General features: G+C 41.0%; 1 protein-coding gene across 3 annotated transcripts; it reads left to right on the top strand.

The window, feature by feature from the left end:
• The first annotated feature begins 4,239 nt into the window (after window positions 1-4,239).
• On the top strand, window positions 4,240-15,395 carry lhx2b (LIM homeobox 2b). 3 transcript variants are annotated; one of them, XM_082555293.1, is made up of 6 exons: window positions 4,240-4,735; window positions 5,090-5,252; window positions 6,800-7,002; window positions 7,720-8,090; window positions 10,857-11,062; window positions 13,544-15,395. In XM_082555293.1, exons 2-6 carry the CDS (start codon window positions 5,133-5,135, stop codon window positions 13,832-13,834), a joined length of 1,191 nt encoding a protein of 396 aa, XP_082411419.1. In that variant the 5' UTR covers window positions 4,240-4,735; window positions 5,090-5,132; the 3' UTR covers window positions 13,835-15,395. The 3 variants fall into 3 exon arrangements, with proteins under 3 accessions (XP_082411419.1, XP_082411417.1, XP_082411418.1); XM_082555291.1 differs by having other exon boundaries at window positions 4,240-5,252; XM_082555292.1 differs by having other exon boundaries at window positions 4,240-5,252; window positions 7,723-8,090.
• Window positions 15,396-15,907: the final 512 nt, after the last annotated feature.

Below are 15,907 nucleotides of genomic sequence, written 5' to 3' on the forward strand. Positions count from 1 at the left end.
GTCACATTTGGAAGCAAAGAAATTGCATAGTTGGGGTTTTTTTTGTTTTATTTTGGGGTTTGTTTGTTTTTTCTGAATTTTTCATTCTTTTCACACTGTTGCAACGTCTCCCTCTGTACAGTATAAGCTTATCAGTAAGCTTCTTTACTCGTATATCATTAAAATGAACTCCGTTGTAAACACCCACACAAGGTTGCAAATATTAATAGGAGCACACCCAGGCAAAACCACACAAATGTGTTTCTTTGGGTGTGCAGCACCGTTCACAACAGCAAAACTGGTGAGTATAGTGGGCCCAGCAGTTCACCCAACTTAGAAATGATTTGACTACGTTGAAGTTTAGAACATCCACTTCCATCTGCATCAGGGTCTTTGAGTGTGTGCAACTATTTACTCCCAGTCTTATTCCTAAATACCTTAATACATGGAGCTTGGTACAGTATTTTTACAGGACTATAAATAAATGAAATTTGAGGGTGAGAATACATCAAAAGAAACTTTGTATTTGTTAACTCATTTCTTTTTTTGTTTTTGTTTAGTGGCCCCTGAGGTTTAGCGGCCCTCAGCTGGCTGAGGGTATGAGATGACTTTTATTTTGATGGGAGTCAATCTGATCCAATCTGAAGCGTACAGAGCTCACAGAAAGAACAGCACTCCCTCACAGACTGTGTGTAGATGAGGGTGATGTGTGAGAGGCTCAGGTGTGCTCGTTTGCGCTCATGTGCGATTCTTCCTGTGCGTGTGCGCGGCGGCGTCAGAGCAAACGACGCACGTACAGTGATTAGGTTTTCCGCTTCCTCTCTTTCATGTGTTTTTAGTCTCCTATGCTTTGTTCCCTTTCTTAATTACAGCCGCGCTCTCGGAGAGAGTGTAACCCACTCCCTACCTCCACAGCAGCATCCCATTAAAGCCACGCACCCCGACGCCTCCCCACTACCTTTATGCTGAATACAATTAAAAAACGGGGAGAGATCAAAAAGATGCCAGCAGCCCGACGAGGGTGATGTTTTTCTGAGAAATGCAGATTTGTGTTATTGATGGCCGCCTCGTTTGGAAATCATTACGGGACAAGGAGTAATCAGTGGAGCTGCATCAGCATTTTAGTTGTCGACAAGCAGCAACACCACCCCCTAACTCTATCACACACACACACACACACACACACACACACACACACACACACACACACACACACACACACACACACACACACACACACACACACCGTGGCTGTGGACTCACATCTTCTGTACTGGCAGATAAAAAGATGCTGGAAAGAGAATCAAACGGCAAGCCATCAGCAGCACCAGTCCCCACCGGTCTATCGTCAGGGAGGCGTTATTTATGCTGTATACATGAAACTGCCTTCCGTCTGTAACAGCTCACAATTGCTATACATTATGAAAGGAAGGTGAGTAACTGAAAATGTCCTTAATTTGTCCCAAACTGATTTCTATTTGAATAAATAAATAAACAACACGTGATATAATTAGGAGGATATGCATCCTGAGTATAAATATGACATTTTATTTTGTGATGACTGCTGCAGATTTATTTTTAGATATATCGGCACCAGGTTTTTCATTTATTTTGGAGAACGAGATCAGGTTTCTTTATTTGAGTTAATTTGGTGATTAGGGCCGTAACCGTGAAGTGCCAGGATCCTCTGACATCCCTAAAGGGTTCAATAACATTGAACTTGTATATATAAGTTAAATGTTGTGTGTGTGTGTGTGTGTGTGTGTGTGTGTGTGTGTGTGTGTGTGTGTGTAACATCCTTAGGCTAGGTAAAGAATAAAATAAAATTAATAATAATAAAATAAACGTGGAACCATCTTCATATAAAAGTGTTTGTGAACACACGTTTGTCAACTCTCTGCAACACGACTCACAGAGTTTCCTCCAAAACTTTTCCCTGTCAGGGTGAAAAACACCGAACCTGACGCGACGTTTGATGCTCTGCACGAAGCAAAACTGTACTTTTGAACCAAAATTCAAGCCTGATCTGATCTCAGACTCGTTATATGTAAAGCCATTGTTTAACTGCACGGGCCAATACAACAAGTTCAGAGAGCACTGAGCCTAATAACCACTGTGGAACTAATAAAACACAGATGTAGAAAGCTAGCTTCATTACTTTGTGTTCAAGCATATGTGTGTGTGAGAGAGAGGGAGAGAGAGAGAGAGAGGGGGGGGCGAGGGCAGTGCTAATTAATTCAGTTTTACCTTTTTAAATAAACGTGCCGTCGATTAATTAAATATTGGATTATTTTTGTCAAGCAGCACCGCCCGGCCTTAACACATTTGAACTGTTTTTAATTTTCATATTGTGATTTTTCTTCCTCTTCGCTGTGTGAATATTGTGAGCACATTTCTAGGAATATTCATATATAATATTATATATATATATTATATATAATATTATCTCTAAAATTCTGCGTTTCTTCCTCGCTCCAATCAAACCCAAGCAACAAACCAGCCCGGCCCCTTCAGATACAAATACAAACTAATATTTTTCCCTTAATCTTACACCACCAGCTAATATCATATTTCATACACGCCCGCAGACATGCCCGCTGCCGCTATGTTTAATGTATAAAGCCAGCATTATAGCAGATAGAAAACACAGATGATAAATATGCATGTATTCAATTAGGGGTATTACAGAGGGGGTAATTTGCATAAGGATTTAGGAGCTTAACATCATATTTGTGCTATAAAACTTCACAATAGCCTAAACGCCGGCTGTTACGCGCGGGAGGGGAGAGGACAGGTATGTCTGAAAGAAGAAATTAGGAATATGAAGCAAACTACAGTAACTCTCAAATTGTTTCAAACACATCCTGTGATGACGAAGTCCACTCCTCGCTACCCCCACCCCCTCAAACCTTCTTCCTCCCTCCCTCCCCGCTTCATTAAGAGCAGAGCGCTAATTAGAGACCGAGCGGATCCTGGATCAGTTGCGTCTCACTCATGCAGCTATAGCAGCCACCACTGTTCGCCATGTCCAAGAGGTGGAAATGCTTGAAGAGTGAAGCCGCCGGCCTACAATTATATCAAGTCACGTCACAAACAGAATTTCAGGAAATGCAGCGTTTTCAATTTTAATAGCGCCAAATCACAACAGCAGTTGCCTCATGACGCTTTGTACTGTGTGCCAGAGAGCCTACAGTAATGCAGTGCATACATCAAAAAGTTTAGGTATAAATCTCTTAGTTCATCGCATATTTTTCTTCTTATTAGTATTATTGTAAATATGTTCTGGATTTAATCCCCGCGTTTTACCTATGACAAAACACGGAGATGACCCCCAGATTTGCCTAAATGATTTTACGCATCAGCACTTTGAAACTAAGATGTAGAAATAAAGCCCCAGTAAAAAAATAAATAAATAAATAACAAATAAATAAAATAAAATAAACAGTTCCTCACATCACATAAAGTTCTTTGCCCCACAAGTTAAACTAGTTGCTTCACCTTGTTACTGATTGGTTTTAGTTTCTCTGGAGAAAAGTGACATTTTCCCAAGGTAATATATATATATATATATATATATATATATATATATATATATATATATATATATATATATGGAGAGAGAGGGGGGGGGGGGGGTTATGAAAATATGAAAAACTAAATTAACAGTTACTAGAAAGAGTGTTTACCCTGGGTTTTTTTTTTTTGGGGTATATTTTTTTTTTATATATATATACTTTCCGTTATAATAATTGTGACCAGAATATCCAAATATAATATCTATGCTCTTCTTTATGGGTTGTTTCACGCACTTCACGCGCTCTACCCACCCCTGCAGATTAAGCAGAGCGCTTTGGTGTCATGAGGAGGCTGTTAGCTGGAGCAGCAGCACTGTGAGGCTGTGCGGAACCCTCTCTGTGCGTCAGACGAGCAAAGGTCCTAGCAGACCTCCAGAAACAGACAGCTCAAACATCTCAGCTCAAACTCTCTCCTGCTCTCTTTCCTTTAAAACTGACCTTTCAAGCAGCAGCTCCGGACAGACAGAAGGAGGAGGGTGTGTGTGTGTGTTGTGTGTGTGTGAGGTTGGCCGGTGTTCCGTGTGTAACGAAGGGAGAACTGCTGCGTTTTTAGACCGGTCGGTAAAAGTGGCCAAACAGTTCGGTGACGGCGGAACAGCCAATGAACATAAATGGTGTGTCGTGACGCAACAGGGTCCCGTTGATAAGGAGCGGAGAGTCCAACCGGACCTGAGAAGGAGGAACGGCGGTTTTGGGGGCCAGCTAACACTCGCCTATCATCAGTCAACGTAAAGCCAACTCCTCCTCTTCTGCTGTTACGCACATCTATGCAGCCTCCTTGGCACAAGACAAAACATTATCTAAACAAACTACTGTAAAGGAAAACTGCTTCTTCTCCCAGGATTTTATTTTCGTTTTTTAAGCTTGTTTTTGTTTTTATGATTTTTTCTTTCTGCAAAGCAAAAGTAGTTTGCCGTAAGTCTCAACTTGGACTGTTAAGGAGGAGGAAAAGCCTTTCTCAAATACCCAGGTCTAGTTTTTTTCTGTTTGAAATATTATTTTTCGGGCTGGGCGATGCAGTAGAAAGCTGCTGCTCATCTTTTGGCACTGCCATTTGTACTGAGTTACGAACTGTTCTGCAGAAGAAAAGAGGAAATATTTTGCAGACTGTCGAAAACCTGAAATATTACTCCCGGCGAGGAGCAGAGCTGAGATCCATGCAACGGGAGCTTCTATAGTTGGTATGTTTAGTCACCGTAAATGGAAAAGAAAATCTAGAAAGAGCAGTTGGCAGTGAAACATATTATCATGCCTGAGATAAAATAGATGCCACTAAGAGAAGGCAAATCTGTGCGCTTTTTAATGAATTAATCATAGCTTATTAATAACGAGAGCTGGAGAGATTCGGATGACGGTTTCCATTGGCAGATGAGACGTAGTGTGGAGAACACGTGTCCAGTTTTTCCCTCATATTTTTTCCTCCCTGATCTGGATTTCTCGCTTGTCACGGCAAGAAAGGAAACGTTAAAAGATCGAAAATTTTGAGTGGCATAATTGCAGAAGGTTCCCCCTCTCATGGACATCTTGGCTTGCAGATCTGAAGAGAACAGTTATAACATCCTCCCATCGGCGGCTACGATGCTTTTCCATGGCCTCCCCGGAGGCGACGTTCGCGGTGTGGTGGAAGAAATGGACCGGAGAGGAAAGAGCGAGTCAGCGGCCATCAGCTCAGCCATCGATATGGGAGAGTCAGAGACGGTAGGCGAGACTCATGTTTTGGCCCTCTTTGGCTATTTAGCGCAAGCAGCATGGCAGCCTGGAAACATGTGTCAACGGCTGCACTCTTCCAGCTCCAAGCAATCTGATTTTACTTTAAATTCAAGGGAAAGTATCCACAAAATGTTTCTCCCCCCGTCTCTAATTATCTTTCATTTATTTGTTTCATTGAAGTTGCTCTCAAAGTTGCTGTTACAGGCCTAAACCTTCTGATTCCTACTGCCATACTTTCACCTAAAACTTAATCTCAGCAAAGCTGCAGACAGAACAAAACCTGAGACGAGCAGACAGTGAAATAATTCAAAAAGACGACATTCGTCTGCAAACTTCACCAATTTGTTTTTATAAATTGTTTTTTTAATATATAAATAGTTATTGCTTTGTAAGCAAACATTAAACATTCATATATCTATTAATCTGTCCAAAAAACGCCCCAACTTTGTCCCGTTACATTACAGCAAACAAGCTAGTAAGTTTTTAAATTCATATTTTCAACCTTTCTTTTTATTTTTTATATTTTCACAAAAAAATCCCAAATTGTTAGACTACTTTGTAATAATAAATTATATTTGTAATAAAATCAAACAAGTTTTTAAAATGTGTTTCTTATTATTATTATTATTATTATTATTATTATTATTATTATTATTATTATTATTATTATTATTATTATTATTATTCAGAGTTTGCAAATCAGAGGCGCGTGCATATGTGTCCGTATTCACAGGCCTTTGGAAAAATAATGCTCGTCTCACAAGGCTTTGTTTCATATTAAAAGCTTTTACGAGCATGGCTGGGTTTATATTTTCTGATAGAAACTGACAGCACAGACACAGCTTCCCATGACCACAAATGTTCTTCAGTATCCTCCAAACCCACACACAGCATGTCAACGAACTTCGATGAGCTTTTTAAGTGCAATTATACTTATATAATTATGCAATTATATAGCTCTTCGTTTTATTTGGCACATTGCTTTTTGAGTATTCGGGATTATTAGAATAATGACGCTCTGACCTCCCCTGTTACCCGTGTAATTTATGCTCTCTTTGTAAAGACTCTTCAGACTAATTGTAGCTCATTATTTCCTTTACTGAAACAAAAATACTCGTTTTAACATATCTAATTTCTTGTGTCTTTTGATGAAAAGAAGAGCAGCTACTTTAATTTTACTTTAATTTCAATATGTTGTATTATTGAAGCTTTTAAAATACTTTATTATTTTATTAAAATATCTATATCTATATATCTATTTGACAGATATATATCTATATATATCTATATAGATATATATATATATCTATATCTATAGGTATATATAGATATATAGATATAGATATTTTAATCTTTAGACTATTGTTCTTGCCACACGGGAGTGGTGGCCCTCAGCAGTGAGCTGATATTCGAGGAGAATATCATAGAGATGCGGTCCTGTAGCTTTCAAGGATTTTACGGGATTTTATTTTGAGTCTCTCTCTTTGTTTTTTTTTTTGTTCGTGTGTTTTTGTCCTGACGGCTTCGACCTGCAGTCCATGCCATGCATGACCAACGAGCGCGTGGCTCTGTGCGCGGGCTGCGGCAGGAAAATCGCGGACCGATATTACCTGTTGGCCGTGGACAAGCAGTGGCACATGCGCTGCCTCAAGTGCTGCGAGTGCAAACTCAACCTGGAGTCCGAGCTCACCTGCTTCAGCAAAGACGGCAGCATCTACTGCAAAGAGGACTACTACAGGTAGGAGAGCGCGCAGGGGCTCTAATCCCGGTCATGTGATTGGTGAATATTTGTATTATCTTCATCTAAAGCAGCACCGGGTTTGAGCAGGGGAGGGGGGTAGATTTAAAAACATTAGTAATTCTAAAATGTGTCAATGAAATAATTATTTTTTTTAGTTTCACATAAATAGAACTGATGCTGGCGTTGCAGCGGATTTTCTGCAGTGAATACAAGCTGTTTGCAACTCTTTAGAAAATGTGATGTTCGGAGTTTTCCTGTCAAAGCTCTTTGAGCATTTAAGACCCAAAGAAAAGCTGTGATTCATGCTGACAGTTGTGCTAAACCCCTCCCCTGAAAATCAGATAAAGAAAGCGTTAGTTTTAAGGTTAGCATCTCTCTAGGGGAGAGTGACCCCCACCACCCCCGCTACCCCCACCTTGCAATAAAAGAGAGCCTCAGGAATACTTTGGGCCCAAGAAAATTAAATAAAAAAATAGAATCCTATTTTGATTCTATTTTAAATACAAAAGGTATTTTTTTTAAACACATTTAGCAAACTCCCTTATCTGCTGTCGAGGTTTTAGCACACTCGTCCACAGGGAAACTTTTTGCACCTTCTTTAAGTGCGTCAAAGTTGGTCTGTTTGCATAAAAACACGTGCCACTGCATAGTTTACCAGCACAGCCCACCAGCTTTCGCATCCAGCCGCTGATGAGGTTTCTGTGTTGTCCGCAGAAGATTTTCGGTGCAGAGATGCGCTCGGTGCCACCTGGGAATCTCGGCCTCGGAGATGGTGATGCGAGCTCGGGACCTGGTCTACCACCTCAACTGCTTCACCTGCACTACCTGCAGCAAGATGCTCACCACCGGGGACCACTTTGGCATGAAAGACAGTCTGGTGTACTGTCGGCTGCACTTTGAGACTCTCATCCAGGGAGAATATGAGACACATTTTAACCACGCGGACGTGGTGCCGCACAAAGGCCTGGGCCCGGCCAACACGCTCGGACTATCCTACTTCAGCAGCGTGGGGACGGTGCAGAAAGGAAGGCCGAGGAAGAGGAAAAGTCCTGGGCCAGGGGCCGAGCTGGCTGCTTATAATGCAGGTAAAATGAATCTCGACAAGCGAAAGAAAAGAATGATCGAAATTATATTGAAAACGTGATATAGTTATAATTTGCTTTTGTTCCTTTTTATTTAATTAATGCCAAGTTTTGCCTGAATCGTTTTAGACCTTTAAAGAAATTTAAGAAACAGTTCTTTGAGCTTTTGTCCAAAGTGGAGATCAAGAGCCACGAAGCGTGGAGGGAGCTGACTGAAGCTGACAGACTCCATTAATGAAAAATGTTTTTGTAACATTCCGTTAGAGGTTTTTACTGTGCTGTGGCGTCCTCAGTGGTGACGCTGTTTGAGCTTTACCATACAACTTATTCGATATTTAAAACAACATCTTTGTTGCTTTAATATCTCCATTTACAGTTCACTGTAACTTCAAACTGAGATATCAGAAGATTTAAACCCGTCCTGGTGTCTCTGTAATATTTTAACACCGAATTGTGCGTAATAGTGAACCTTTCCATTTGTTGTGCGTTTTTACATTTTTTGCGCACTTTCCCGTAACCTCTTCTGGATCATACACACTTTGTGAGTCTGCACATTTTCGGCTCAGTTTTGAAGTATCAGCAGCGCGTTGGTGTAGACGCTAAACACCCTGCACGAATAAGCCTGAACTAATAAACAAAGAAAAAGCTCGCGGGCCACGTGTGGGGCCACGGGACAAAAACAGCCACAGGTTACAAAGCAGAAAAGTGCAGCATAGAAACAAGTTAGACCTTATTTATGGCAAACAGCCTCAATATGCGGACTGAAATATGTGGACTGGACTTTTCATACAACTCAATACAACTAAATGTTCAGTGGCAACAGTGTGCGGATGCTAAACCTTTTTTCCTCCCATGTCCACTTTGTGGAGTGAAAAGAAAAGTTTTTTGATGTGCCGGCTTTTGCTTTCGCCCTTTTCCACTTGTCAGGCTCCATAGACATCTACAGACCCCACCCCCCTCCCCAACACCACCAGAACTCCTCACCCACGCACACACCACCTCACCCTACCCCCCAAACCACCTCCCTGTACCCCTCTCTCACTCGCTCGCACACACAGGCATAGACACATTGAGTGAGCGTTTTTGTTTTTTTGTATTGGGACCAAGCCAAACTGGGTGTATTTCAGCCAGATCAATGTGATTTGATGAGTTATTCACTTGAAGAGGGAGTAGGGAGCGCAATAAGTTGCTAACGGCAGCAATATGTGGTTGGACTCTCATCCTTTTCCCATATTCACGTAAAAACAAGGCGATTGCAGCTAACATGGTGTTAAAGCCTCGGAGTGATCACACAAGAACGCTTTTTGTTCGGATTTCTCTTTCCTTAAAACGTAGACGTAGAAAAAGATGTGTAAGTTGACATAATTTCACAGAGTGATTGACGTTTAAATGTAAAAAAAATGTCAAAAGAAAACGCACGCACGCGCACACACACACACACACACACACACACACACACACACACACACACACACACACACACACACACAAAGGCCGTCATGATGACGATAACGGAAGGAAAAGTAATTTATATAAATAAAATGCTGTGAATTAGTTTATCTTTTTCAATGTGGGCATTTAAGAAAAAACAAGAAAAAGCTCGTGAAGCTGAGTGATGAGAGTGAAGAAGCGATGCGCCCTCTTCTGTTTGCAGCCACACACAACACGAAAGCTTCACCTGAATAGACTCATGAGAACAGCTCTAACCCTAACCTTGCGCCAGCTCCTACAAACGGCCATAACTGTGCAGGAAGACCAGGGAAAAGGAAACCGTCTACAAGCTGCTTTTCTCCTATTTTTTGTAAAAAAAAAAAAATGCTACAGCATATGTTTTGGCCAGAAAGCAGCATTTGTTCTGCCTGGTGTGTATCGGCTAATTAAGTGAAGTGTTATTCCGTTGGTTTTCACTCACTTCATATTCATCGTTTGCAGCGTTCTGATATTGAACGCGAACTGTTATGCATGCAGCAACACTTTGAATATTGCCAAGAATTTTTCAGGCTGGGGACAAATACATGTGTGTTGTTGTTACTGTGTGTGTGTGTGTGTGTGTGTGTGCGTGCGTGCGCGTGTGTGTGCGTGTGTGTGAGAGAGAGAGAGAGATGGCTGTATCCAGGCTCGCACCTCCTCCTAGGACAGAAAGACACAAACAAATAGACTGGTGTGGTGCACAAGGAGAGGAGGTGATCTGCAGCTGGAAGAAACAGCTGTTTGGTCACTTTGTATTTCTGTGCAGATTTAAACAGAATGAGGCGTTTTTATTGTATTTACAAAGAGATGTGTACAATAATAGAGCTTAGAAAACAATTTTCTTCTTTTTTTTACAGTTTAGTTATTTGGATCAGTCACACTGTCGTGCTTTAAAGTCAGCGCCTCACGAAGCCCCTCAGTGCACAAAGTTTCTATAGATCTCTTGCTGAATTTAATGTAGACGTTTAAATAAAATAATATGTGAAAAGAATTACAAAATACCCCCCCCCCCCCCCCCCCCAAATTTGGCACAACAGTTCTGCCAGAGGTCTGTTTCTGTGAAAAGGATTTTGTTTTTCACCAAGTGCTATATAAATAATATTAAATTGAACTGAAAGCGCAGGTTTTAAATGCCCAGGCTATTCTTTGAAATATATTTTCACCTCCTTGCTGGTAACAGTATAATACTCTGGGGACATGAGAATTTCATAAACAGCAGCAGAGGAATGAAATGATGACGTTAATAATGAGTTCCAACTTGTCTTAACCCACTGTCCTCCTTTCCCTGCTGACATGAAGCGCTGAGCTGTAACGAGAACGACGGCGAATCCATGGACAGGGACTCCCAGTACAGCTCCAGTCAGAAGACCAAGCGCATGCGGACGTCCTTCAAGCATCACCAGCTGAGGACCATGAAGTCCTACTTTGCCATCAACCACAACCCAGACGCCAAGGACCTCAAGCAGCTTGCCCAGAAAACTGGCCTCACCAAGCGGGTCTTACAGGTAGCGCCAGCAGCCTCTCACTTCTCGACCACAGTTCACTTTTCTGTTACTAAAAGTAGCTCGCACAAGCCAACAGGGCAACATTTCCAGTGATAACCAGTGGTAATATAAATGAAGTGGTGTTTTACAGTTAGGAGCCAAATCAGCTGCTTTATTTTATGATTTTGCTGTTTTTCATCTCAAGTTCTTGGAAGACTTTTAGGAAACAAGTAAAACAAAATCAGAATTGGATTCCCTTACTTTGTTTCTGTTTTCTTTTCTCGTTTTCATAACAGCAGAAGCAGAATTTCTAATTGCCTTCAGGAAAAACAGACTTAATATTTCTGTTCATGCTGGAAACCAAAATTACCTGGAAATCAAAGAGAAATGTTAAAAAAAATGAAACGTAATATAACTCAGTGGATGATGTGATGTTGTGGTGACGAGTGAGGGATGAAAAGCAAAAAGCTCTGTAATACATGCAAAGAATGTGACAACACAACAGAGCATTTGATTTCCACAAAAGACGACAGCAAATTATCTGGGGTACTGAAAAGAAGAAAAATAAGACAAAAAGGTTTCTAAATCAAAATTTTACTGAGAAGGAAGAAAAAAAACATCCCGCTGCTTTAATTAACGCTCACAGAAAACAAAGCAGTCGTTTTGCTTTGATGCGTTCGAGTTTTCATGTCTGTTACTTCAGCTGAAGCGACTCTCTAGCCGCCCGATTCCCATGGCTCCATCATGACTCCATCACTAACACTTCCCAACACTCAGCTCGGCTGCTGCCTCGTTCGCTCTGCAAATCACAGAACACACTTTTATTACTGGAAAAAGAGAGGAAATCTTATATTCAAAAACATGACAAATAAATGAAAATCCCAGAGCAAAAAAAGAAGGTTGTGATAAAAAAATAAGGATATCGTTAATCTTATTGCAAATGTGTAAAATCATAACTGCATTTCTTTCTGCAAACACTGTAAATAGGACCCGTGTTGCTTTTTGCCAGGGTCAATGAAAGCAGGAGGACATTGCTCTCTATTTTCATGTGCAAGCATAATAAAAGAAATGGCTTAATTTCTTTTGTGTGAACAGCCATGAAAAGTAAAGGCTTTTATAGCTTTTACACACAGAGGACGAGCGCTCAGGCTTAGTGTTTCCAAGTGTTCTTTTATCTTTGTCTCCAGTCAGAACATCTGCAAACAGACTTTAAAGAGACACAAAGAGATGCTCGCTAGATAATGGAGATAATATGGGTATTCTTGAGATTCAGTGACATCACAAGCCGCGTTATATTTTGATATATTTACATTTTTGAAATATACTTATTCCCCAAGAGATACACGTCTGTTGCTTGACTGTGACAGTTTCTACATTTGTCACAGGCTGGTTTAGGTGCGGAGAAGTTTTGGTCTTAGTCAAAGAAAAATTGTGAAATGCGTTCAGTTAAAGCTGAGTTAAAATTTTCATACTTACATACTTACTTAGGTTTCAGATATTTAAACTCCTTTCTCTGGTTTTCATCACCAACTGTCGTGAAACACGTTTGGTGCTTTAGCTGTTAAAGTCAAGTAAGCAAACAATTATGTAATGAATTATTATTTGTCTGTGTCGGTCTTGTGATTGACCCTTTTGCCGTTTCCAACTGTGCGTTCTGGAAACATGAACATGTGTTAGTTACCTCTCAGCTGATACCTCACAACTAGCCAGTTTCCAACACAAGAGGCTGATACCCCTGAGAGGGCTTTTCCCAGCTTTCAGGCAGGTATGGGTCTCCTTTATTTTACTAGAGCATCAAAATTAGCTTCGAGACCTGCCTGGGATACAGTAGGTAATCCATCAGCATGAGTATCACGTCCTCTTTTTATTAGTGTCGGTGCTGTGTGGTGAGGCAGCTGAAGAGCCTGAACTGTATTACCTGCTGTAGGAAGTGACAAGACTGAGAGAAGAAATCATGTTCAGTGTGTTCACATTTTGTTAGAAATCCAGTTTACATACAGACTGTTAAAGGAGCGGGCTGGCATTTATGTAGCAGAACACTTCAGACTACAGTCTGCAGAAAACTGTATGACCAACAGCAAACATAATGCATAAAAGTAGTGTGTTGAATGTTGGAAACAGGAGTTCCCGGTTAATCGAACAGTGTAGAAAGGGCAGAGGAACATATTGAAATCTATCTTTAGTGGTGTGCAGACTTTTAGCCCAATATACTGGAAGTGCTCACACCACTGAAAATTACATTTCAGCACCAAAACAAATATATGTGGAATTATTTTACTGAAGGAAACGGCTCCAAATAAAAAAATGTTTATATTTCAAAACCTGGACCCAAGAAAGCAAAACCATCTGCACACTCAGGAACGACCAAATAGGTTGAACTGAAAGTCCTGTAATAATGTAATAATAATGTTTTTCTGCATGAATGTTATTTCTTTATGATATCAAACACGCGTGGGTTTGTTTTGGTATTTAGAAGTGTACTAACAGATCATCCATCTGCAGGTGTGGTTCCAAAACGCTCGGGCCAAATTCAGGAGGAACCTGCTGCGGCAGGAGAGCACCGGGGTAGACAAGGCGTCCGACGGCTCCACGCTGCAGGGTGGTACACCGTCAGGCCCGGCCTCTGAGATCTCCAACGCCTCCATGAGTCCCTCCAGCACACCCACCACCCTTACGGACTTGACCAACCCCACCATGCCCACTGTCACCTCTGTGCTCACCTCCGTGCCGGGTAGCATGGATGTCCACGAGTGCCGGAGCCCATCACAGACCACGCTGACCAGCCTCTTCTGATAGATGGAGCCCTTCTTCACAGCCCCCTCTCCCCTGCCCTCCCTGGCCCCATCCCTTAGCTCCCCCCTGCTCACCTCTGCTCCTTGTGGATCTACAATTAAGCACGGTTCACTCCTTGGAACATTTAACGGATTAGAAAACAAAAGGAAGCAAACTGAAAAGGTTTCCTTTAGAGACTGTTTGATTAGTGAGGTGGCTGAGCCTTACACACCGAACATTTGTTGTTATTTTGATGTTGTCTTGTTGAGAACTGAGGAGACTTGATTTGCATTTTTCAATGTTTACAGAGAGAGACTGAAACTGGTCAAAAAAAATTTGGAATATTGTTTTTTCCAGCACAGTATTTATGTTATATTGTACAAGAGTCACTGTTAGAAGGATTGTAAAAAATCGTTTTCTTTCTTTCTTTCTTTCTTTCTTTCTTTCTTTCTTTCTTTCTTTCTTTCTTTCTTTCTTTTGTTTTGGAAATCTGAGATTAAACACAGGTTACAATATCCTATGACTGCCACGTGCCTTACGGTCCACTTATCTTAACTGCTGTTTCTAAAAGTCGGTCACACGTGAGTGATTTGCATCAGAACAAAGCAGTATGACTGAATTAACTCGACTCCTTGTGCGCATTTATGTATGTGTGTGAGTTCTGGCTTGTTCCTCTTTGTGTTTGTGTGAACGTGCAGTAAAGCCCATTCGGCTGCACTTTAATTTAAAAGAAAAAGGCGAGAGGCAAATAATTCTTGTTTTTGATCTCAACTCTTTTGAATCGTCTTCACTTAAACTTGGCTAAAAAGCTGTTGTTCAAAGTCTCGACTTTTAGTTTAATGCACTGGCGGCCCGATGCAGATCAGTTCATGATACTAAACCTCACCAAATGATGCGATCGATTTCATTAACATCCACCAGGTTACTGAGACCCGTCTCGGTGCATGCCCATTCCTTTTCCTTTTCCTTTTCCTCCACTTTGGACAAAAGCTCAAAGAACTGTTTTAAAATATAGTTTTTACCAATAAACAGCTGGCAATAAACAATGAAAATAACAATGAAATTTTGGGGGTTAAACTGTAAAGGTGTGTGTGAGTGTGTGTGTGTGTGTGTGAGAGCAAGATGGAAATATATATGCTGTGAATGGGGGAGAGCTGTCGCTGCTGCTTGTGGAATACGGTGATCTGTCCCAGGCTGCTGTAACAAACCTCACTGAGCTCTTCATGTTGTGCTGCTTCTGCACATTCTTGTACGCGTCACTGTTGTCCTCGGTTTTGTGAGAAATATAAACACTATCGATAATAAGACTTGTCTGTTGGAAGAGAGTTTGTACCTCCGAGTGCGAGTTTTCTACATGTGTACATATCGTATTCATTCAGAGATGGCGTGCTGTGAGGGGTCAGAGGCGTTTGTGATGCAGTGATGAGTGGAGTGGCAGTTAAATCAAGCCGCTGCGAGGTTGGATGGGCATTTGGCATTTTTATTATTTCTATTTTTTTATTTTGAAGATTTCTTTTCATTTTTTGACTTTTACGAGCGAACTGTAAAACAGACCATCAATAAATATTTATATTTATTTTAAGTTGAAGCATGTCAGATACCCCGACATTTACTTATTTAGCAGTTTGGATCAACATGCCGCAGTCAACATCGCTAACATGCTACACAAGCTAAGGGTAGTTTCAGTTTTCACTGAACGATACCGCTGTTTTCCTTCTTCCCCTCGCCCCTCCAACCAATCACACTCAGAGCTGACCCTCACTGATGCTGGTTCTGCCAGAGGTCTTTTCCTATTAAAGGGAATTCTTCCTTCCCACCGTCACCAAGTACTTGGTCATAGGGAATCATCACATCATTGGGTTTCTCTCTTGTCTTTCTTTTACCTTACAATATCAAGCATCTTGATATCATGTTGTGAACTGGCTGCTATATAAATAATAGTGATTTGAATTGAAAAAACAAGTATCCATGTTTCTTTGATGATCCTGAAAGGCATATGCCACAAATTCAGCACAGGTGAAATTTCTTGTTGGGTTGACCCAAGACTCAGTCGAAAGTACAGATTCAAAATACTTGGGGAGTATTTTTGCCTTT

The sequence above is a fragment of the Aulonocara stuartgranti genome, assembly GCF_965226115.1.
Source record: "Aulonocara stuartgranti genome assembly, chromosome: 12".
Lineage (NCBI taxonomy): Eukaryota > Metazoa > Chordata > Actinopteri > Cichliformes > Cichlidae > Aulonocara > Aulonocara stuartgranti.